The sequence below is a fragment of the Solenopsis invicta genome, chromosome 14, assembly GCF_016802725.1.
Source record: "Solenopsis invicta isolate M01_SB chromosome 14, UNIL_Sinv_3.0, whole genome shotgun sequence".
Classification (NCBI taxonomy): Eukaryota; Metazoa; Arthropoda; class Insecta; order Hymenoptera; family Formicidae; genus Solenopsis; species Solenopsis invicta.
Window position 1 is genome coordinate 4,948,018 of NC_052677.1, and position 25,751 is coordinate 4,973,768.

Sequence of the window (25,751 nt, forward strand, 5' to 3'; positions counted from 1 at the left end):
AATACTTACGTTGAGTATCATTGTTCAATCCAATCCGAGATCCGATTAGTATCGTAAACTAGAGTCCTATATAAAGAGAGAAGCGACATTGAACCCCCACCACAACCTTCAGTATCCAATTGAGTCCTCCACCGCCATTTTGGGACCGCTCTAACGTCATCAAACACCATTCGTATCATTCTACAAACAGCTGTGGTCACAATACGGCTGCTCGCTTAGCCAATCAAGTATCAATCAGATTACCAATCAGAGCTTTGGACATCAATGTCGCTTCTCTCTTTATATAGGACTCTATCGTAAACACCCTCTGTGCTGTATGGGTATTTATCTCATCTCAAGTGCAAAAATTTTTGGGGATTTCAAGCAACTCGAACAAACCTTTAATAACGTAAAAAGCGTAAAGTAACTAGGCGGAAGTTGATGTTCCAGTAAAACGATATCATTGGTCGGCGCAAGTTACGCTTACGCAAGTTATGCCCCATGTGACGGCACCTTAAAGGGCCTCGCACATGAAATGCATAACATATCATAAGCACAACATAAAACCGACGGACCAATGAAAATGTTATGTAAATTAATATGGCGACTTTATGCTGAATGCTTATTGGCCCATCGGTCTTATGTTGTGCTTATGTTATGCATTTTATGTGCGAGACCCTTGAGGCTGAAGTCCCATGAATTGCTATTTTTCGCGTAACGCGTATAGCGTAACCAATCAACTTTATAAAAAGGCTCAACAAAAGACGCAGAACGCTTCTGATTGGTTACGCATTACGCGTTACGCGGAAAATATTAGTCCATGGGACTTTAGCCTGAGTTTACATTTTAAGGGCCTCGCACATGAAATGCCTAACAAAGCATAAGGATAGCATAAAGGGCCACGCACATGAAATGCATAACGTAACACAAGCACAACATCAGACCGATGGGCCAATGAGCATCCAGCATAAAGTCGCCATATTGATTTACATAATATTTTCATTGGTCTATTTGTCTTATGTTGTGCTTATGTTATGTTATGCATTTTATGTGCGAGACCCTTAAAGGTTGGTTTATGCAGGCCGTAACCGCTAACTTATGCCGTAATCTAAAAGAAATTGACCAATCATAGTCGATTATTCTTTTATAAATTGATTACGGTTGGTCAATTTTTTATAGATTCCTGCATAAGTTAACAGTTACGGCCTGCATAAACCAACCTTAAGGCCTCTGGACTAGAGTCCTATATAAAGAGAGAAGCGACATCGAACCACCACCACAACCTTCAGTATCCAATTGAGTCATCCACCGCCATTTTGGGACCGCTCCAACGTCATCAAACATCATTCGTATCATTCTGCATCAGCTTTGTTCACAATATGGCTGCTCGCTTAGCCAATCAAGTATGAATCAGATTACCAATCAGAGCTTCGGACATCAATGTCGCTTCTCTCTTTACTAGAGTCCTATATAAAGAGAGAAGCGACATTGATGTCCGAAGCTCTGATTGGTAATCTGATTGATATTTGATTGGCTAAGCAAGCAGCCATATTGTGACCATAGCTGTTTGCAGAATGATACGAATGGTGTTTGATGACGTTAGAGCGGTCCCAAAATAGCGGTGTAGAACTCAATTGGATACTAAAGGTTGTGGTGAGAGTTCGATGTCGCTTTTCTCTTTATATAGGACTCTACTCTTTATATAGGACTCTACTCTGGACCAAGGGAAATTTTATGTAAATCAATATGGCAACTTTATGCTGGATGCTCATTGGTCCATCGGTCTTATGTTGTGCTTATGTTATGTTATGCATTTCATGTGCGAGATCCTTTACACGATAGTGTACAAAAGTGTAAAGGGCCTGGCACATGAAATGCATAACGTAACACAAGCACAACATCGGACCGATGGGCCAATGAGCATCCAGCATAAAGTCGCCATATTGATTTACATAACATTTTCATTGGTCTATTGGTCTTATGTTGTGCTTATGTTATGTTATGCATTTTATGTGCGAGACCCTTAAGCAAGAAGAACAAACCTATTGACTGAGCTCCACGAACGCACCCGATATGACATGTTTTCTAACCTAAATAATCGTCAACTTTAACAATTAACATCTTCGTTTTCGGGGCAGAGCGACAATTATTTTTCTATACAAATCCACCGCAAAAGCGCGTTGTTTGAACTTAATTTATCAAAATTGGAGGTAAGTTCCGTAAACCTAATAATTACTTTATTTAAGTGTAATAAGATTTCAAGTCTAATAAATTTTTAGACAATTTTATGAGCAAGATTATAAATTCTATTTTTAATTCTGTTTTTATTGTTTAAGGCTGCTTTCCTTTTAGTAAACAGTCGACACAAGCATCATTCTAACCTTTCCTGGTATTCAATAAGTAACAAAGTAGAACGACGCTCATTTAACCTTTAAATACTTGCGTATATCAAAACTATGTGATTTGACATTATTTTTCAATGCTTTTGAAAGACATTTTTTTAAGTAAGTTATTGTTGCTTTTATTACGTACACCAAAAGTTTATTGGAAAATGTTTCAACAATTTTTATTTAAATTTAAACGGTATAAACAAATATAAATATGTACATTATAAGTGGTACAGACAAGTGTAATTAAGAATAATTATTTGAACTATGCTGCTTAATAATGCTTAGAGTCATAGAATTAATTGTCCAGACGTTAGAGGTTTATTTTATGTTATAAATTCACCAAATATAATTTTTTAGGAAAATCTCAATTAGAAATGAAAATCCTTATTAGTGATGTGTTTCCATCAAAAGCATACTTACATTTATATTTAAAAATTCATGGTAATCAAATCAATTTGAAATTTAAGGATATATTGGCTTTATAATCTCAGTAAAAAGTGGCTTGTACTGTTAAGAACATGATTTTTTAAATTTTAGTATGTATTTGGATTTCACAAGACTGCTATTGTGGCTGTCTAAAATCAAATTAATGAATTATTTTTGATAACTATTTATAAGATTTTACATTTTGTTTGAAAGTTTGTTCTTAGTTATGCTAATTATATTTATATTTTATTTAAAATATTAGACATGATTGTACGAGTACATTCAGAGACCCCATGAAAATTACTTAGAATTTGTCATAATGTTTCAGAATTTCTATGTAAATTTTGTAATATGTTTAGTTTTGTAATATGTTTAGAAAATTTTTTAGATTTTTTAAAATAAATTGAAACAATTTTTAAAAATAATTTGAAAAAATATGTATATTGCTCATGTTCTTTCAGAGCAATACAATATCTAAAATGCTCAAAATTACTTAAACTAATTTAAATTATTACTGACAAATAATTGTGCTAGTCTACTATTGAATATGTACTATTAGTAGAACACTATAGGAAGTTTCCATGGCCATTTTTATCTTGTAAACTAACAGACAGACCCAATAAATGTAATATCAAATTAAATGGCTTGAGGTAAAGTTTATTGTAAGCACAGTGATTATTTAAAGAAATTATGTATGTTAAAGAATGAAGAGACATACATAACTTTTGCATGGTAAACTAAATATTTCTATATGATAAAAGTTGTAGCGTTATTTCTAATGAGTACACTGATGTATGATGTATCAAAATTATTTTACAAGTTATATAAGTTGTGTCAGTTTAAAGTTTTGTGGGCGAATAGTACCATTTTAGTTTCGCCACTGTAGTTTGTCTAACTTCCAACTCCCATTTTGGCAATTGACATGTAACATGTGACATATGATTATAATGCTAAGTGTATGTAAAATATAAGTAATAAAAATATGAAAATCTACAGATTTATAAAATTGTTAAAATGTTTAACAAAATTATGAAGTGTTTAGCGTTTTGTATAATAAAAATAATCCATATCAATAATACACTTGGAGAAAAATTATGTTTATATTGATAAAATTGTTTTTTTAACTTGGTATTTTTAAATTTGAAGTAAAAATACCTCTGTAAAAAATAAAAATTTATTTGATTTCAAAAAATGACGTTACTAGCCTTTTTTACATACTGATATGTCCAATCAGAGAAAGGTTTCTTTGAGTAAAAAATATTTATTTGACTCAAAGAAATGTGTGCATTGCTATATGGTTAAAGAAAAGTTTCTTTAATTTGTAGAAATTTTGTGATTGGTCTTTTTATTGAAATTAAAGAAATAGTTTGGTTGTGCAATGCAAATTATGTTTTAAATAAAAGAAATATATTTTTAAAATGACTTAATTCTTATACTTTTGTCAGTACTTTCTTTGAATTAAATAATTTTTTGTTTAAATTAAACAAATTATTTATTTTTAAAAAGACTGATAACACTATTTTTTGAAATTAAATAAATTTTTATTTTCCACAAAAGTATTTTTACTTTGACTTAAAAATACCAATATATTGTTATTATTGTATACTTATTAGAAAGAACTGTTACAACTTTTATCATATAGAAATGTTTACTTTACAGTGCGAAAGTTATGCATGTGTTTCCATTCTTTAACATAGATAACTTCTTTAAGTAGCTACTGTGCTCACAATAAAGTTTAGCTCAAGCCATTTAATTTGATATTACATTATTGAGTCTATCTCTGCTAGTTTATGAAATAAAAGGAGGGAATGGCCATTTATACAGAGACACCATATACTATACGTACAGGTTGTAATTAAAAAAACAAACATAGGAGTATGCCATGAGATAGAAGACAAGAAAAAGTTCCGAGTCATTTTTTGATCTAAGCTTTTTATTTGTATAATAGTTATACAGTATTGAAGTTTGCGATCAGCGCCGGTTTATAAACAAAAAGCAGGGATGGAAGATTAACAGCTATTTTTGCTCCTGTTTTCTATAGACGAGTGCTAATTCGCAATTTTTAATACCATATAACTACAAACAAAAAAGAGATCAAAAAATGACTTGGGACTTTCGACTTGTTGATTTTTGTCCTGTATCTCGTGGTGTACCTCATGTTTTCTTAATTGTACTAGACAAAACAGGCGTGCGTTACGGGCATGCTACACAGCTTCTAATATTACATAATTTCATACAAATTACAAATTGAATATTACACTATTTGAAAAATCGGGTATCGATGCAATATATAATACTTTTTTAGATAGGATGTGTGTGTGTGTGTGTGTGTGTGTGTGTGTGTGTGTGTGTGTGTGTGTGTGCGCGTGTGTGTGTGTGCGTGTGCGTGTGCGTGTGCGTGTGCGTGTGCGTGTGCGCGTGCGTGCGTGCGTGCGTGTGTGTGTATTTGTGATAAAGGACACGATTTCAACTTAGTAAAATAAAAAAATTAATCATATACAGATCAACATGTAAAGTAAAAAATGTGTCACTACCATTTCTATCATTTTCATTTATAATTTATTACTCGCTATAAGTGGAAAGTGAAATATTAAATGAAATACATGTTGTGATACACAAAGGTTTAGACAAAATTGATTTATTCCACTATTTGGTATTTGTGAATATATTTAAATAAACTAATTTTTAAATTCATTTATTGATAAATTGTATTATATATAAATGCTACTTTATAAAAACAGTATTTGTACTTAATATGATTATAAAAAACTCCCTCTTTGTAAATCTCTCAAGTTATTAATACATTGTTGAATATAAATATTTGCATTTACATTTGTTTATTAATGTATTACAGGATTTCATTAAAAAATGTGACGTTAAATTAAAAGTAATATTTTTATATGGATACAGGAAAAAAATATTTTTCAGAAAAGTCTGCCCCCACTATGTAATTTTAGCACGGACACGAACCACATCTATTTTACGAGACACGATTTTAACGGCACGGTTGCAAAATGTATGTGACTTGTAGTTCACATTCTGAGTGAAAATGGATGAGATCGTTAGTGTGCGAGTTTTGAGTGGAAAAAAGGCCGGCGTGGCCTCTCAGGTTCTTTTCTGCTCTCGATCAGCTGGTGACACGGTTGTAAGCGAGTTGCCGCTAATATCGAAAACTTGAACTAGAGAAAGACAATGACGATGACGTATTTCACATGATAATTTCGAGACTTGGACTTTTCTAACACATTATCTCTTGTATGGGCATGGAGAAAAAAAATAAAAACACTTATTATACAATTCCCTCTTTCTTTCTCTAGCTATCAGTTGAGACTATTCAGAACATTAACGGTTCAGTTGTTACTGGTTGTGAGATCTGATAATCTCGGGTGCTTCGAAGTCACTGACTTGCTTAAAGAGTCGCTGTTTCTCTTGCTACACGTTTATTTGGCGCAAGACTATACCACGTTTCTTGATAATTTTATTAATACAATCTTCAACTCGTACAAATTGTGCATCGCGAATATTATGTTGGTTTTTAAAACAATCCATTGGTCTAGTTTACATCATGCACTTGATACGCATATTAGGGCACTATATTTGAATTAAATTTATACTTAGTAGAAATATTTAGTACGCATGATGTAAACGCTGCCGGATGAACTTGATACGAGCGTATCAAGTAGAAGTATTTTATTAAATTGATACGCGTATTAAGTGCTACAAATAGCGATGTAAACGTATGAAACATATTGGAGGGAATCTAGTATTGAGCATAATCTCAATTAACCAGTATTAGTAATAAAAAAACGGGACTTAAGCGACGATTTTTCTTCTCAGAATGTATTTTACATACGAAAATATACAAATTTACAAAATTACAGGAAAATCGGAAAGGAAAACGTTATATTGCATATTTATCCGTAATATTACGTAATGATTCATAGTTATGTGTAGTTTGGTATTGAAATTTGAACTTTTTTTGAAAAAAAAAGAGGTCACTATCCAATTTATGGTCACTGTCCAACGTCTTTGACTTGAAAGATTGTACAGAAACTGATAATCCATGAAATATATAGCCTAATGTTTATGGATGTATATTTTTGGATTTGTTCATGATGATAAAAAATTTTAGATAAGTACGAAATTCTACCAAAAATAGTAATTTATAGGAATTTTTTTTCATAGAAATAGTTTTTTTTTTTTTAGAAATATCAACGCAATAGTATCACAAATTACAATTTTTTTGAATCAAGAAATTTTGTGTTTTTTTTTGTAATAATTTGTAATAAGGACAGCATTATTTGTTGGCAAAAACAAAGAAATCCTCCGTCTTTTTCGTAATAATTTGTAATAAAGGATAAGAAGATATACTATTTTATACATACTTTTGCATTTTTTTACGAAATTCTACAAAAATTTAACTGTTGTAGTATTGCGTACTTTTACGTGTTATTTGGCACTTGTTTTAATTTGTAGAAATTTTTCAACAAAATAATTAATTAATTTTGTCCTTTATTTCTTTTGTGGCATAAGACCGAGCATTATTGTGCTTCAAAATGACTTGTCTTGTTCTATAAATAATTGTTTTGTTAAATAATTTTTTTTTCAAGTCACTCAAACATGTGAAATGTTGCTGTTAAACCTTTGAATTGATAATTTGACCAGCTTCTAGCAACTCGTAATGTATTACTCTCTTTATGTCTCACAGTCAAATCTTTTCAGCATATATTCAGTTTTGCAATTAATAGACAGGTAATATTTCTTGCATACCTTTGCGTCACTGTACTTTTGTCCAACGCAGAACAAAGGACCCCATACAATCTTTATGGAAATTAGATTTCAGTGAAATTGGCTGAAAATTTAATATGTTGTACATCTTGTCATCCCGATAAAAAATCTTCATAGGGCACAACCTCCAATAACTGATCGTTTGACCTCTACGAGGTGTTACTTGTTAAAAGTGTCTAATGTCACACTTTTTTATTTTTAACGAGTAAGATGCATGCTTACATCATTATTTACATATTTTTTAATTATTTTTGTGTATAATTTTAAATAAAAAGCTGCAAATATGACACTGATTTAAAATCAGTGATTTTATGGATTTAAATCAACATTGTATTGTCGCTTCACATCAATTAACTCAGGATCTGAAATGTACGATTTTAAAATATGTTCATAGGGGATTAGAATAGACAAACAGAGAGATACAAATAGACAAAGCGTTTATTGGCGTTCTAGGGCAGGCCCTCTAAGAATGCAAAAGTAATAGATACATTGTAGTGCAGAATGAGAGAATAAGGTATCATAAAAACAAAGTAACAGACAATAGTTAGCGCAGAATAAGGTAAAAAAAGATAACAGAAGCCTAAAAAAATAAAGGTGAAAGTAAAAATAAAATAAAAATAAAAATGATAATAATAGCTCTCTAAGAACGCAAAGCAGTAGAAACATTGAGAGAGAGAGAGGGGGGGGGGGGGTGTTTAAATAGGAATGTGTTGTCCGGATACCGTTGTCAGTCATTTTAGCGCAGCAGGCGCCTCACGGAAATATCCGCGTGTAACAGTGACTCGTGTCGCCCCTGTCTATCCGTCGGATCCTTGTATCCGACTCGTCATACGTTAACTAATTCTTATAATTTAAAAACTAAGCTCGGGACGAATTTTTGCCAAAGGAAAAATCGTCTCAGAATTTGATTACGAATATGCTAGTAACGGGACCAATATGTTATTTGGAATTACTTTGTATAGTGTTTTATAAATGTTAAAGCCTGTGTTCAAAAATTTACTATTAGTGCTAAAAACCTATAATTTACGTTATATGCACTATAGATTTTCTTTGCTGACAGTTTGAAACATAGCCAAAGTAGGTACTTCAAAATTCCAAAATGATGGAAAATGTTTAAATTTAAGATGGATTTGTAACTGATTTAATGTAAAGTCACTACATTAATTTCTATACCTAATATAAATTGCCCATAAAAATGTAATTATTTATAGATTGAATGGTTATTATTATTTATAACGAAAGAATTTTATTTTAATTTTTATTTAAATCTACGTTTTTAATTATTCTAGATATTGCAAACGATATGGACGTAGATGCTTCTATAGCAGAGCGCTTGCAGAAACTGAAACAATGGCAGATGCAGCAACAGGAGAGATTGTTAAAGCAACAGCAGATACAAAGGGAGATTTTAAATAACGAGCAGGATCGTATTTACAAAGTGCTCGGCTTGCCAGGGCACGATTTTGACATTATTGTTGAAAATACTAAGATTGGGTAAGTTAATGAATCGTTCAAATTTTGAACAATCTAAAAACAAATATTTCTTTGTTGTGATAAAAGGTAGTTTTTTACAGAAATGCACGATGTTAACTTTGAACTGTCGCTATTTTGTCGATTTTCAATTTTTTTGTAAAATCTAAAGTTTATGCTGTATGTATGTATTAATAAATAAAAGAATGATATCAAATGGAAGCTATTTTTGGCTTAGAACCAACAGCCAAGTTATTTATTAGAAATTGTTAATGGACTAAGCTCTAAAAGCAGAAAAAAATATTATTTATCCACGAGGTTCAGGGAAAGTTATAAAAAAAATTGGAATTTATTATTGATTGTTGAAGTAATTATGTGAGTGTTTTTTTAATCTTTATTTTATTAAAATAAAATTAATTGCGCATTTATATGTTTAAAAAGGTGAGTAGTAAATGTAGAGAGTATGAGATTTTGGTTCGTATAATATATAGAGCGTCTGAAAATTCTCGGATTTCTTAAATAATACTAGCTTGCGAAAATAGACAGTTTTATTACGGATGTAATAAAACGACGTGATTTTTATAGATTTTTGCGTGCTAAACACATCCATTGTCTGAATTTATATCTAAAACACGGAATCTTCTCTTTCGATTGATACGGTTGATCAACTTTTTTGGTCAACTAAAATTCGAACGGCACGGCAGTAAAGTTTTGTTAGGGTCAATGCGACCCGTATAGTGCGTAAGTGAAACTTTTTGTGAGTATTTTACATAAAAAAACTGGACAAAATACGTTCAAACAGGTTGGTTTGCGGATGTTACTTGCATATACTCTGTCTAAAGTTGGAATACTATAAAATGTTGTAGAAAAAAAGTTTTTCCGAAATGTATCATGAAACACATCAATTTTCAATTTTAGACACGATTTAATCAAAAATACCTCATATTCGCCTTGTTACATAAGTACATTTTTTAATAGAAATAACAATAATATAATTTTTTTTTGAAAGTATGAATTTTTAGCTTTAAAACGCCGTATTGTAAAGTTCTTCAAAGTTTTGTGTTGCAAAGATATGATTTTTTTTGTGAAGTGATTTTTTTGAAAAGTGAATTTTTAGATGCCCAAAAATACCGCATATTCTCCATGTTACATAATTATACTTTTTAAAAGGAATGACTTTGTCAAATTTTATTTTGAAAGTGTGACTCTTTAGCTTTAAAACGCCGTATTTAAAAGTCCTTAAACATTTTTTGTTGCGAAGATATGATTTTTTGAAGGAAAAGTGGATTTTTGACCAATTTCTCATTTTTGTTAAATGGTTTTTTTTTTATAAATTCACAAATTATTTTTTTGCAATGCCGATTGTGCAGTCACACTCCTGAGATTTTGAACTTTTGTTTAAAAAAAAAATCGTAGAAAAATATTGATTGTAATCAAAGTTATAGCTTCTCAAAGTTGAAAAAGTCTCCCAGACCCTAAAATGTATTTCTGTATTTTACAGGATTGGTGTGTTTAAGGGTTAAAGGTCGAAACGTTTACTCTATTTTGGCATTTGTTTTTTGTTTTTGGCGTACAACACCCAGCACGGCTCTTAAGCTCTTGCTTTTGAATATATACATATCTACTTTAGCAATCAATAATAACTTCGGATTTTTTGTAACTTTCCCTGGACCTCGTGGACAAATAATTATTTTTTTCTGCTTTTAAAGGGTCCCATAAACAGTTTCTAATAAATAACTTGGGTATCGGTTCTAGGCCAAAAATAGTCTTTGTTTAACATCTTCCTTTAGGTTTTATTTTAAATTAACGTATAAATTAACATAAATTAACGTGGTGCAATTTTTTCAGAAGCGTTTTTCTATTTTCTAATTTTTAAAGAAATTAATATTTAACAATTATTTTATATATTTTTAAAAGTACATAGAATTAATGGGGGTGCATACGATTGGACATCACTACTCATGGCGGCCGATGCCTAGAGTTTTTCCACTGGTCAAGCGCTGTGAGTGGTGGTGTCCAATCGTGCTGTGTCCAAAAGGGTGTCACCCGAATTAATGCACAATATTTGAAATCAATCTACGGCGTAGTTTAAATAAAAATTAAATAACTTTATTTTTTGCGCGCAAATAGAAAAGGCTCTTTTTATCTAGGAAACGGAAGATCTCAGCGAATGATTAATCGTGTCCTGATCATTTCACTCTTTCGGTTTTTATTTATATCTCAATTTATAACTTTATTATATATTTTTTACATATATTTTTTTTAATGTTTTCTCGTATACAGGGTGTTCCAGACCTCTTATACTTTTAAAATAAAGGGAAATAATTTTTGTTAAAAATCCCAAAAATTGAAATAATAGAGGAGAAAGTGGTATTATGGATCTATTTACATTTTATTCAATAACTTTGTTGTAGCGGGGCGGGATCGCTTGTCTTGCTTTGATAGTTTGTACGCTCTCAGATTTGAGAACCGAGAATCGAGAATAGGATGACTAATTAAACGTTTAACAGAAATACATGATAATTTGATTGCATAAGATCACTCACATTTATTAAAGTTATATACAAAAGTTGAGGCGGTACGGATATAAGGGGAGGGGAGAGCGGATGCCTAGAATTCTTGAAACTGGTCTCTCACTGCTGCACGATACACGACCGGAAATCTTTGCGATGGAACCGAACTCTGCTCCGAAAACAGATATCTTGACGCGGATAAAAAGTGTAGCGACCAGATCGCGTTCGCGAACGCGATAGAAAGAATGTAAATGTAACTTCGAAAATCTTGGCGCGGAATGGCGGCGAATCTCACGCCATTGGAGCAAGTGCGAGGCACACACGGTTGCGGAATTTGAAGGCTATCGAAATCGGCATGAATATTGGTGCGGCTCATAGCACGAGACATTAAACAAAAGGGAACAATAACGATGAATTGTAAATTCACCGCGCACATAGATCGGCACGCGTGTTTCGATTCGCACTCCGGATGGTATAACATTTACGAACGAACAGGGCATGGAAAATTATTTTTTAAAAGTAACTCGTTATCGTTACTCGTTAACAAATCAAAAAAGTAACTAGTTACCATTACTCGTTACTGACTCTCAAAAGTAACTCGTTACCGTTACATAAATAGTAACGATTCGTTACTTTGTCGTTACTTTTTTAATTTTAAAATAAAAATAGATTATGTTTAAAAATTTTTATATAATTCTAAACCTACAGTTTTTAAAATAAATAAAACTACAAAAATTATATAGGATTTTCTGAATAGGATTTATATAGAAGTTGTTAAATATAAACTACATATATTTTTTATCGATATTTTAAATAGAAAGTTAAATAATTACGTCATAAAGGTTTGACTTTTGTCTGAAGGTTTTACTTTGTAATGTAATGTAAAAATTAAACCATAAAAATGTTTTACTTTATATAGTATTACATTTTTATCAGTATTAATTTACTATTTATTTTTAACAAAAGTTGACATCTGTAAAGTTTTTATGCTAATACAATTCTGTGATTGGTTTATTTTTGGGAACTATTCTTCAAAACGATCTTAAATATAATATAACATAACAAACTCTAAATATTGATTGAATAATAAAGATTAAAAATTATATTATAACGATAAAAGTAACTATTAAATTTGTTACCGTTACTAAAAGAATGTGACTACGTTACTGTTACAGTTACAAAAAATAAAAATTAACGCCGTTACTAATTCGTTACCAAAAAAAGTAACTGTAACGGTAACGCCGTTACAAGTAACTTGTTACTTCCAATCCCTGCGAACGAACAACGTTACTTTACGTACCACGAATAAGAGGCAAGAAGCAAGTGCTGGATCGCGCGACGATTTGCGAGAATACCAGAATTAGTGGTTTTACACCAATTCTCGCGAGTTCAGCGCCGCATGATTTCCGCGTGATTGATACACGATTCTCGTGAACGGTTTATTGAGTGAGCACGGAGACTCTCCAATATAATGTGAACTTGAATTTTTATAACGTTGACGCAAATACGGAACATTTGTAAATAATTAATATTTTATATTATAATATTTTATATTATAATATTTTATATTATAACTAAAACAATTACATTTTTTTAAAGTGTTATTCAAAAAGATTCTAGACTCAAAGTTATGAAATTTATTACTTAGGACGTGATTTATATAAATGTGACACTGCATAATGGGTAGAAAAGGAACAGAGGTCGTTATTACATCCGCTTGTATTAACCCTTTCTGTCACGGTGTAGTTCTGGGAGTTACATCTACCATCCAAGTTTATTTGATCTATAAATTAATTGTTTCATGTATTCGTTTAACATGTTTAGTATTGCTGGATTGCTAAAGGTTTCCTGTAACTAATACAATAAGTTTTAGAATGTTATTTTAAATAATTTGTTATTAATAAATATATATCGAAAAATTGCCATTTTTACAGATTAAATTTGTTTGTATAAAATTTTGCCTTATCAAGAGGTACGTCTCGCGCTAAGTGCACGCAAAGCGAAGAGAGACAGAGCCTTTTTTACGCAAGTCAGCGACTTTAAGCACACAAGATTATCAGATCTCAATAACGGCTGAACCAATCAAGTTCTGAACAGTCTCAAACGATAGCTTGGATAAAATGGTATAATAAAAGTGCTTTTATTTTTTCTCTCCATGTCCTACGAGTAGAGATATCATGATGCAAAGTCCAAATTCGGGAATTTTTATGTAAGAGACGTCATTGTTATCGTCATGCGAATCTTGTCGAGTACACGTTTTTGACGCAGAGTGGCGTTCATTACTACATTATTTGCCGCATTCAGGTGACCATGCATCATGGCCGCACTTATGATTGTCGTGATGACAGGTTTCCTAACCTGAATCGTCGTTATCAATAATATCTCAGTTTGCGGGGCAGATAACATTCTTTCTGCCGAATTTGTTTGTTTCATGCAATAACGCGTTGATTAATAAATATATTGTAATGATATTTGTTTCACGGAACCACGTATATGCAGTTAAAAATATACATTGCATTAACAAAGCAACACGGGACAACATAATCTGTGTAATTAATGAAATAAATAATTAAATTATACAGGGTGTCTCAGACCATCAGTACACTCCTTTTATCTTTGCAGGATAAGATCCAATGAAAAATATGTTCAGACAAAAGTTTCAGGGCTTAAAAAGATCTATTTATTGATCTTATTAGTTTGATCTTGAATAGCGTCGCAAAAGTTAGATCAAAATTACATCAACTTTTTTAAATAAAACACTCCATTTTTTATTGCATATTCTTGTAGCTTACTTTGAGAGTTTACCAAAACATTATAATAAAATATTTTTCCATTAACAAGGAGATGACGCTAATTAGAAAATCGCTTTTCCAACGAGTCATAGTGCGTTCGATAGCTTACAAGTAGCTAATAAAAACCGTTTGTGCCAATGGGCCTTCGTTTAGGAGAAATTACAAAATAAAGTTAGGGTCACGCAACTATGTCCCATGTAAAGAAGAACATTAGAATCTTTTTCGAGTAAGCGACGTAGCTGAGCCGACTAAGGCTTCCATACATTTTTGCGCCGGCGGCGTGCGTTCGAGTCCCGCCGACGACTGCTTCGCTTTTTTTTCAATTTTGGATATATAAAAGACACTACATTAATCATTATTTATTTTTTTTTATTTATTTTGTTTTTCTATGTAAAAATAAGGACATTTCGGGATGTTTGAACGCAATAGGAAATAAAAAACAGTTTTAAAGTCATGAACTGATTATATTTCTCATGCAATGTACATGTGCTATTTTGTCAAGAATGTTTTGTACAATATAAACTTTTTTTTTATAATTATATATCTTTTTATAATATTTTACACTTTTATTCTACATATAAAAAATTCCACAACAAAAATAATAAACCAAAATATAATTTATAATTTATACCGCCAAGATGTACATCGATATGCGATGTTTATTTTTACATCAATTTTCACCCAAATACATTGCGAAGCGATGGAAACCTTTTATCGTATGTAAATAAATATATAATTATAAAAGAAAGTTTATATCGTACAAAATATTCTTGACAAAATAACACATGTACATTGCATGAGAAATGTAATCAGTTCATGACTTTAAAACTGTTTTTTATTTCCTATTGCGTTCAAACATCCCGAAATGTCCTTATTTTTACATAGAAAAACAAAATAAATTTAAAAAATAAATAATGATTAATGTAGTATTTTTTATATATCCAAAATTGAAAAAAAAGAAAGCGAAGCAGTCGTCAGCGGGACTCGAACGCACGCCGCCGGCGCAAATATGGACGGGAGCCTTAGTCGGCTCAGCTACGCCGCTTACTCGAAAAAGATTCTAATGTTTTTCTTTACATGGGACATAGTTGCGTGACCCTAACTTTGTTTTGTAATTTCTCCTAAACGAAAGCTCATTGGCACAAACGCCTTTAGGGTTTTTATTAGCTACATGTAAGCTATCGAACGCACTATGACTCATTGGAAAAGCGATTTTCTAATTGGCGTCATCTCCTTGTAAGTACTTTTTGAGTTATAAGGCTTGAAAGTTACAGTACCGTCAGCATCAGTATTACCCAAGATGTACCATGTGGAGGTTACCTAGTCAGATTTAATCTTGTGTATGGGTGTGTGTAAGATACTATATTAAGTAGGAATGCGCATTTGCCATTTTGGCTTTTAGCATCTGGTTGAAGGTTTTTAACCTTAACTTTTATTTATTATCTACTTTAAATGATTGAAGTAAATAAAGATTTACTGATAATATAATTAATAAATATTTAGTGATAAATAAATATAATATATACTTCGTATAACTTTGAATTTGAGGAAGATATCCACTTGTCGTGCCCACAGTTAATTAACTATTTTTTTTCTCTGTTTTTTTTGGGAAGCGAACCGTTTGAAACCCGGCTTTATTTCTATTTTTACTAGACTGCAACTGCCCATTTTATATACTTAATTAAAATAATTTTACATAACCAAAAATTATTGCATTTTCTTTGGTCGAATTGCCCGCACTGACTAGAAGACAATATGGCGAATGCGTATTCCTTCTTAATATAATACTCTAGGTGTGTGTATACGTGTGTATATATATGTATGGAGAGAAAGGGGAGTCAAAGTTACATGTACTTTGTATGTAATGCTGATGCTGGTGGTATTGTAACTTTCAAGCCTTATAATTTGAAAAGTACTTAATAGAAAAATATTTTATTGTAGCGTTTTGAAAAGCTTTCGAGGTAAGCTACAAGAATATGCAATAAAAAATGGAGAGTTCTATTTCAAAAGTTGATGTAATTTTGATCTAACCTTTGCGACGCCATCCAAGGTCAAATTAATAAGACTAATAAATAGATTTTTTAAGCTCTACAACTTTTGTCTGAATATATTTTTGATTAGACCTTATCCTGCGAAGGGGTGTACGGGTAGTCTCAGACACTCTGTATAGAAATGTGTAAAAATGTGAGTGTTATTAAAATGTCTGTTTCATGTAGTTTAATAATTATACGAGGTGTGATCAAAAAGTAAGGTGACTTTTCATTTTTATAAAAAAATATTCATTAATTCATCCAAAATTGTTATCTCCTTCAAAATAATCCCCCTCTGATACAATGCATTTGTGCCAGCGCTTTTTCCAGTCGTCAAAACATTTCTGAAATGCACTTTTGGGTATTGCCTTGAGCTCCTCCAGCGATGCAGCCTTAATCTCCTCAATCGTCGCAAATCTTCGTCTTTTCATAGGCCTTTTCAATTTTGGGAAGAGGAAAATGTTTCGTCACCAGTTATAACCCTTTTGAACAGATCAGGATCATCATTGACGTCATTCAACATGTCTTGGGCGATGTTGCTTCTGATCAAAATTAAGCAGTTTTGGAACGAATTTCGCTGACACACGTGTCATACCCAAATCATCCGTTAAAATTGATTGACATGAGCCAAACGATATGTTAAGATCATCAGCTATTTCTCTAATCGTGATTCGACGATTTTTCAACACAATTTCTTTCACTTCCTGAACATTTTCGTCGGTTTTTGACGTGCTGGGGCGTCCAGAGCGAGGTTCATCGTTAACATTTTCTCGGCCCTCTTGGAATAACTTATACCATTTTTTTTGCTCAAAGTTGACTCACCGTACGCCACTGTCAACATTTCAAGAGTTTTTGAACACTTAATACCATTTTTTACATAAAAATTAATACAAACTCTCTGCTCCATTATTATCAACAGCAAAAAATCGCCGAGCACGCAAACACGAGTCTAACCTTTATGCCTCTCATATAAAAACAACACATGCTATATAGTTAAAACTGTGAACATATGATCGTGACCAGTGTACCAACCGAGTGTACCAACACAAAAAAAAATTTTTTTAATAAGAGTGACAGAGCGCGCGAAATTCAAAAAGTCACCTTACTTTTTGATCACACCTCGTATATTTGTTGTTTTAATGAATCTATGTATTTTAAATTTTGATAATGAGATATTGTATATTATGCTCTTTTGATTACTGCTACGTATCAAATTTTTCAAGTATTATAATATATGATTGACCAAGTGCATGAATATGGTAACGACACAAAGCTAATTAGATCGAATGCGCATTATTAAATCTGTTTTTGTCTTCCTTATTTTCTTTAATGCGTATCTCACTTTTCTCAGGGAAAATGTGCTTTGCTTTCTCAGATCTGCCTCCAAGTCATAATTGTTTTGATGAAACAAGTATCAAATGATTGAATGAAAATATAAAAATGAATCTAATATACGAGGTGTGATCAAAAAGTAAGGTGACTTTTTGAATTTCGCGCGCTCTGTACACTCTAATTTCAAAATTTTTTTTTTTTGTGTTGGTACACTCGTCACGATCATATGTTCACAGTTTTGACTATATAGCATGTGTTGTTTTTATGTGAGAGGCATAAAGGTTAGACTCGTGTTTGCATGCTTGGCGATTTTTTGCTGTTGAAAATAATGGAGCAGAGAGTTTGTATTAATTTTTGTGTAAAAAATGGTATTAAGTGTTCAAAAACTCTTGAAATTGACAGTGGCGTACGGTGAGTCAACTTTGAGCAAAAAAAATGTTTATAAATGGTATAAGTTATTCCAAGAGGGCTGAAAAAATGTTAACGATGAACCTCGCTCTGGACGCCCCAGCACGTCAAAAACCGACGAAAATGTTCAGGAAGTGAAAGAAATTGTGTTGAAAAATCGTCAAATCACGATTAGAGAAATAGCTGATGATCTTAACATATTGTTTGGCTCATGCCAATCAATTTTAACGGATGTTTTGGGTATGACACGTGTGTCAGCGAAATTCGTTCCAAAACTGCTTAATTTTGATCAAAAGCAGCGTCGCATGAACATCGCCCAAGACATGTTGAACGACGTCAATGATGATCCTGATCTGCTCACAAGGGTTATAACTGGTGACGAAACATGGGTATATGGTTATGACGTCGAAACCAAAGCCCAATCATCCCAGTGGAAGAGCCCAGGAGAGCCAAGACCGAAAAAGGCACGCCAAGTTCGTTCGAATGTGAAGGTTTTGCTCACAGTTTTCTTTGATTACCATGGCGTTGTGCATCAAGAATTCCTACCACAAGGTCGTACGGTAAACAAGGAGTATTACCTTGAGGTTATGCGGCGTTTGCGTGAATCAATAAGAAAAAAACGTCCGGAAGTGTGAAAAGAAAATTCATGGATTCTGCACCATGATAATGCACCTGCGCACACGTCGTTACTAGTGAGTACTTTTTTGGCCAAAAACAATACTATCATCATGCCTCAGCCACCGTATTCACCAGACTTGGCCCCCTGCGACTTTTTCCTCTTCCCAAAATTGAAAAGGCCTATGAAAGGACGAAGATTTGCGACGATTGAGGAGATTAAGGCTGCATCGCTGGAGGAGCTCAAGGCAATACCCAAAAGTGCATTTCAGAAATGTTTTGACGACTGGAAAGAACGCTGGCACAAATGCATTGTATCAGAGGGGGATTATTTTGAAGGGGATAACATAATTTTGGATGAATAAATGAATATTTTTTTATAAAAATGAAAAGTCACCTTACTTTTTGATCACACCTCGTATTCAGTTTTACAAGTCTAATCTTTAGAGGTCTCAACACTGCGTGTTCCCTCTGGTTTCAGAAATTTATAACTGGATTAATAAGTAAGGTAAGTACATTTTAAATCCTGTTTATTATAATAAATTTAAGTGTGACTTTTATAATGTGTAGTGTTTTTTGAACTACAATAATTAAAGTAATACATAATGATATTAAGTATGCTCACTGTATTAAAAAATGAATTATCTCTTATAAGAAAGGATACCTTTTATAAGAGAACTTAGAAACATTATTAAATATCAGGTAACACAGCAAGATTAACACACATTTTATTAAATTACAATTAACATTTATTTTGTAACAGCTATCATATTTAATATCATTATGTATTATTTTAATTAGTTTAGTGAACTCTATACATTGTGAAAGTTACACTTAACTTTATTAACTTTAATAAACAGGATTTAAGATATACTAATCTTACTTATTAATTAATCTAAGTTACAAATTTCTGAAATCAGAAAGAACATGCAGCGCTAAAGCTTCTAAGACTCAACTTGTAAAATTAACCCTTAAACACACCGATCCTGTAAAATACACATTTTTGGATCTGGAAGACTTTCAACTTTAAAGAGCTATAACTTTGATTATAATCAATATTTTTTAACTTTTTTAATTTTTTTTTAAATGATGGTTTAGAATCTCAGAAATGTAAATACACAATCAGCACTTGCCGAAAAATGCTTTATTGTGAAGTTATAAAAGAACCATTAAGCAAAAATGAAAAATTGTTCAAAAATCCACGTTTTCTTTAATCTTTTCGAGACTCTAGGTACACATGTAGTGTACCATGGTACCGGTAAAAACCATCTTGAATGGATTAAAAAATCATATCTTCGCAATAAAAAACTTTTAAGGACTTTCAAATACAGTGTTTCAAAGCTAGAGTCATATTTAAAAGAAAATCCATGACATCATTCTTTTTAAAAAGCATAATTATATAACAAGGAAAATACAAGATACAGCCATTGACAAAATTATTAGGCACCTTATTTATTTAATAATTTTTTCAATTCATAAAAAAATACATAACACTATTTTTATAAATGTTATCATTTATTTCTTAAGTAACCACATAAACTAATATTTGCTTGGTCTACCATTATTTTTTATGACTTATTTTTTAGCTTACGCACATACAGTTATAAGAAATGTAAAAAAAGCAAGGGTGTCCAATAATTTGGTCAATGGCTGTATTTTTAGATGTCTAAAAATCTATTTTTTTGTTTTAAATCATATCTTTGCAATAAAAAACTTTTAAGAACTTTACAATACGGCGTTTTAAAGCTAAAGAGTCATATTAAAAAAAAAATTATGTCATTCTTATTAAAAAGTATAATTATGTAACAAGGCAAATATGAGATATTCTTGATTTACTCACGGTGTCTACAATTGAAAATTGATTCATGATATATTTCGGATTTTGCGCAGAAGCCCTGTTTTCCACAGTACTAATGTGCGTAATTTCATTTAGGGGGTGAAACACTTCTTTGAAAAACAAAACGGTATTTCTCTTTTAGGGCGAATATTATCGAAAGTAAAAGAGATAGAAAACATTTTTTTAACAAAAGTTGTACGGTTAAAGAGTACTTTTAAGTTATAAAAAAAAAGAAATTTTTTTGTTTTTTTTTATAAAATACCCGGTACAAGGGTAGGTAACTACAGTTACAAATCAAACTTTAACAACATGTAATATCGAAGATTGTAATAATATATTGTAGCTGTAGTAAGATGTGCATAGTGCAAGATGTCATTATGTTTAAAATATTTTTTTATCGAGTACCATTACTGTAATAAGTATTATGAGTGAATGATTACAAAATATAAAATTATATAAACACTTAAAAATTATTTCACTATTAAGTACATTTAAAAATTATTATTTAAATCACGAATAAATAAGATGTGAAAGCGTAAAAAAATATTTTTAACAAGATAATTTTAAGATATAAGGAAATAATATACAGAGATGAATAAACAACAAAAGTTTTACTAAAGAGAAATAATAAATTTGTGTAATTTTTAATATTATTTATAGTCTGTATTAACAGATAAAACAAATTTTTTATTTTATACCTTTGATGATATTTTCCCTGAAAGAGAAATACCAGTTTTTCTTCAAAGGGATGTTTTATTCCTTAAACATAAGATTCCGCGCATATAAAAAAATACGGGTCTCCTAGATTTTCACGTTTAACAATATATTTCAAGAAGAATCAAATTGGCGCCGGACACCCGTGACATATTTTCTTGTTAGTGTTCTATAATAATTTTTTAAGTGGATCTATATGCATCCCCCTATAGCAAACTGTTATTATTTATTGTTGTTTTAACATCAAATATGTCATTTTACGAAACATCCGGTTTCATGTTTTTCAAACTTATTGAAAAGTTTCTTAAATATGGTATTCAAAAAGAACAGAAAAGTTAAAATAATGTCAATTGGACGTTACATTGATCAAATTTGTCTTTTTTTTTTGTTATAATTTGATCAATATGACATTAAATTAACACATTTTGATTTTTCTATTTTTAAATATAAAAAAAATACGAAAAGTAATGTAAAAAAAGTTTGTTAAAATTGTTTAAACAGTAATAAGTCATATTGAACTGACGAAATTCAAACATAAGATTAGAAAGCCTATTTCAGTCATAGCAATTTTTAATGCCAAATAATAATCTTTAATTTTTATAATCTTTAACCTATTCAAATTGCGTGCCGCATATTTATAAAAAAAGTTTTTAATTTGACGCATGGTGGCGCTTTATGTATGAAAATTCGACAGAATAATGGATGCATTCAGCAGACTCAACATATTTTAGATAGTCTTCTAGACTCAGCCAATCAGACCTTTAGAGCTAGAAGAATACACCAATAATAGCGAGCGCTCACCCAACTGTTGAGTTTGAACTAAATGTTTTAGAAACTTGGCAACCTTGGTAAACATTTTTCAAGTAATAGTTAGTTTATGATTAATATAACGACTAGAGCTTATTGGTCGTTACGTTAATTATGAACTGTAAGTATGTAGAAAGATAGCGACTTCTCAGTTTGGAAAATTTTTTGAGGGACAGAATTAATTACCGTGGGTGTACAAATCTCTTGTTTATCATTTAGTAAACAATAAATATAAAATAATTTCTCTATTTTTGAACGCAGCCTTTTAAAGTGACAATCGATTTATAGAAATATCAAAGAAATATTTCGATACGAAAATTTTGAGATTTCTCATATTACTAGCACACTTCTATGCTTACTTTAATAAAATGCTAAACTATCGAATAACTTTGCATAAATCAAAATGTGTACAGCTGAATAAAAAATTAAATAACAAAAAAAACATTTGAGTATATACAGTCTGTTTAACAAGAGCGTGTACGGCGAAATTTGAAAACTATTTGAGATAATGAATTGAAAAAAAATACATATATACTATATGATATAGACTAGGATGCTTTATTCTTAATAAGTTATCCAGTCGCCTTCATTATTAATAATTGTCTAGCATCTCCGAGGCAATTTTCGACTAATTTTATAGCATAATCTTGTGGCAAACCTCCAAATAAATCTATTGAAATAACTGCTTGTCGGTCCAAATCTTTTTCTCTTGGAGCTTGATAGATCGAAGAATTTTCCCAAACAGAAGTTTCGTCAGTAAAAATTATCTGGCCTCAATCGCGGTTTAAATTGTCTTTCGCCCAAGTGAGTCTTTTTTTGACGTGTTTTTTTGGACATTAGCAATTTTTTCAATGCTTCGAAATTTCATTTCATGGGCCAGTAAACGTTTTCTTATAGTGTCACATGATACATTTAGACCCTTTTTACGCAAAATTGCCTGTCCTCTATAGATTAGGATTTTTCTCTAATATTCATAAAATCACTTTGTCCTCTTTTTTTTGCCGTTACTTGTGCAGAACCACGATCTGGCAGGTTATCGACATTTCTTACGTCGGAATAGTGTTTCACTCTCTTACTTATAAATGTCTTTGACTTTTTTATGTATTTTGCAGCAGTCAAAATGACATTTTTGGTTCTTTTGGATCCAAACTCAAAAATACGGCTTTGTAACGTGATGCGTACACGGCACTCATGGTGAAATATGTTCTTTGTGACCAAAATCAAACGACAATTGAGGTTTTCTTTTCAAAGCATTTTGGGGGAGGCATCCCTCTATCTGATCGCGTTTGAATTTTCCCTCTAAAGGTTTCCAGAAAAAAGTTTTGCCGTACACGCTCTTGTTAGACAGACTGTACATTCATATAATATACGCTCAAGTTTTAAAACAATAAGGAAGTATGTGTAATTAAATGTAAAAGTGTACCTTAGAAAAGTTTTGAAAGGTTCAAAAATAAAAATGCCTTATAATAATTGTCAGCTATTGTGTATTGACATTTTAGCTAACTACATAACGAAAGATAATTGAATAAATGATTCCATAAGTAATTACTAGCAATTTATCACATAATAATAGAGATAATACAGTTACTTATTTTATCTACATGACCCATAATACCATTTTCTCCTCTAAATACAATAAATGTCGGATACATTTTATACAAACATTTGTTTCAGGGAATTTCTTTATTAATCTTAAAATGGTTTTGAAAGTAAATGTAACAAAAAATAAATTTAAATAAAATTTAAATTGCAAGTATGATCATACTAGTAAAGGTCTAAAGACATTTACAAGTTCTCCTAAACTGCGTATCGTACGTTTTACTTTAAAACGCAGCTATTAAGTAGAACTAGAAATGCATTATTCGGAGAACTTATAAATGTTTGTAAATTTACCTAGGAAATTATTATGGAGCACTAAGATCTACATTCGATCAGTATGGTCATTCTTTCAAATTTTGTTTGACATATTTCCTAATATTAGTATATCGTTTATACTTAAATAAAAGATTAATGCAGGTGTTTTTAGGAAAAATATATGAGACAAAAATTTTTAAGTTTTACGTATAATCCGAATCTTCAATAAAAAATGCCATATTCTTTTCATTTTAAAAAGAGTTTACAAATTTAGGACATCGTGTATAATGTGCAGAAATAGCGTAGACATATTTATTTCTATCTTTTGATATTTTTGTAGCAAGTGGTCTAAATGATCGTAGTGTTGTACTCATTTATTGTAATTTTTTTTATCTTTTTTGCGTTTTTAATATAACTAATTCTATATTATAATATACAGGGTGAGTCAGAAAGACCACTTGTCCTTTCTCAGGCATATTCGTAATCGAATTCTGAGACGATTTTTCCTTTGGCAAAAATTTATCTGGAGCTTAGTTTTTGAATTATAGAAAGAAATAGTTAGCGTGTGACGGGTCGGATACAAGAGGTAGGCAGGGGCGGCGTAACTCAGCGTTCCGCGCGGCGCGGCGGCGCCCCTGCCTAGCTCTTGTATCCGACCCGTCACACGCTATTTTTCTTTACAACTCAAAAACTAAACTCCAGATAAATTTTTGCCAAAGGAAAAATCGTTTCCGTGAGGCTTGCCATTGCACTTAGATAACACAATAGTACACGGACAACACATTCACATTAAAATTTTCTCTCTCTCTCTCTCTCTCTCTCTCGCTTTAATTATGCTATCTTTAACTTGAAAATAATCTTCTAATAATTCTAATAAAAGAAATGACAGAACTTTTTATAGAAATAAAGAACAGAGTAATTACATGAAGCCTACAAGAATATTTGCATGTAGGATTTTAAAAAACAATCAAAATACTTTTTTTTATAAGAAACGCGACTGTACTCGACATTTAGATAATTAAGAACACATGAAGTAAAACAAAGTTAATCACGATTTAAGAGTACAAATTACTATTGCGTTGTAGAGCTACAATTTCAATCTCTAGCTTCTTGAGAGAAAAACGGATAAATAATTTTAAGTTGTATCTATCATTATTCAAAACAGGAGTGTATTATAATAAATGTATGCTCGCGAATATAAAATTTAATACAAATGGAATTACTTAAATATTATTTTCCAATAAAAATAGCATATTTAAAATGCATGAGAAGAGAAGGAAGGAGAGGGGGAGAGAGAGAGAGAGAGAGAGTGAGAGAGAGAGCGGGGGGGCGCGTTCGAACAAGTTTAAGCATGTTTACTCACGAATCCATCCTGTACGGCGGTCAGCTTATTGTTTCCACGATGCGACAGTTCCACTTGAATCGAAATTTGTCCTTGAAGAGAAATTTATCTCTCAGAGTTATTTCACATTTTATCACTTTTACTCTATTTGCTCACTTGATCGATTAACGACGAACAACGAACCGATCGATCGATTTTATTTATCACTACGAATCACTACGAATTAACCGCTACTAATCATTCGACGCGTTAAAACACGTTACTCGAAGAAACACGTGTTTACGTTACGAGCACACAACACGTGTTTACCCGACGATAGCAAGCAGTCGACTGGATGTTATGATGCGGTAACAGTGGTGCCATAAGTAAAAACGCGGCAAAATTAAAATATTGAATATTACTATACGACTTACATTTTATAAATAATAAAAAATAAAAAATAAAATATTTAGAA

General features: G+C 31.4%; 1 protein-coding gene across 3 annotated transcripts in view; it reads left to right on the forward strand.

Moving 5' to 3' along the window:
- The first annotated feature begins 1,989 nt into the window (after positions 1-1,989).
- The window catches only part of LOC105203931 (centromere-associated protein E), an 81,189-nt gene continuing 57,427 nt past the window's right edge, over positions 1,990-25,751 (forward strand). The window contains exons 1-2 of one of the 3 annotated variants that reach the window (XM_026139930.2): positions 1,990-2,189; positions 8,873-9,077. In XM_026139930.2, coding sequence (XP_025995715.1) covers positions 8,887-9,077 — 191 coding nt within the window. In that variant the 5' untranslated portion in view covers positions 1,990-2,189; positions 8,873-8,886. Of the gene's footprint in view, positions 2,190-2,234; positions 2,484-8,872; positions 9,078-25,751 lie in introns of those variants that run through there. The other 2 variants (XR_005576294.1, XM_039457277.1) reach the window with 2 other exon arrangements.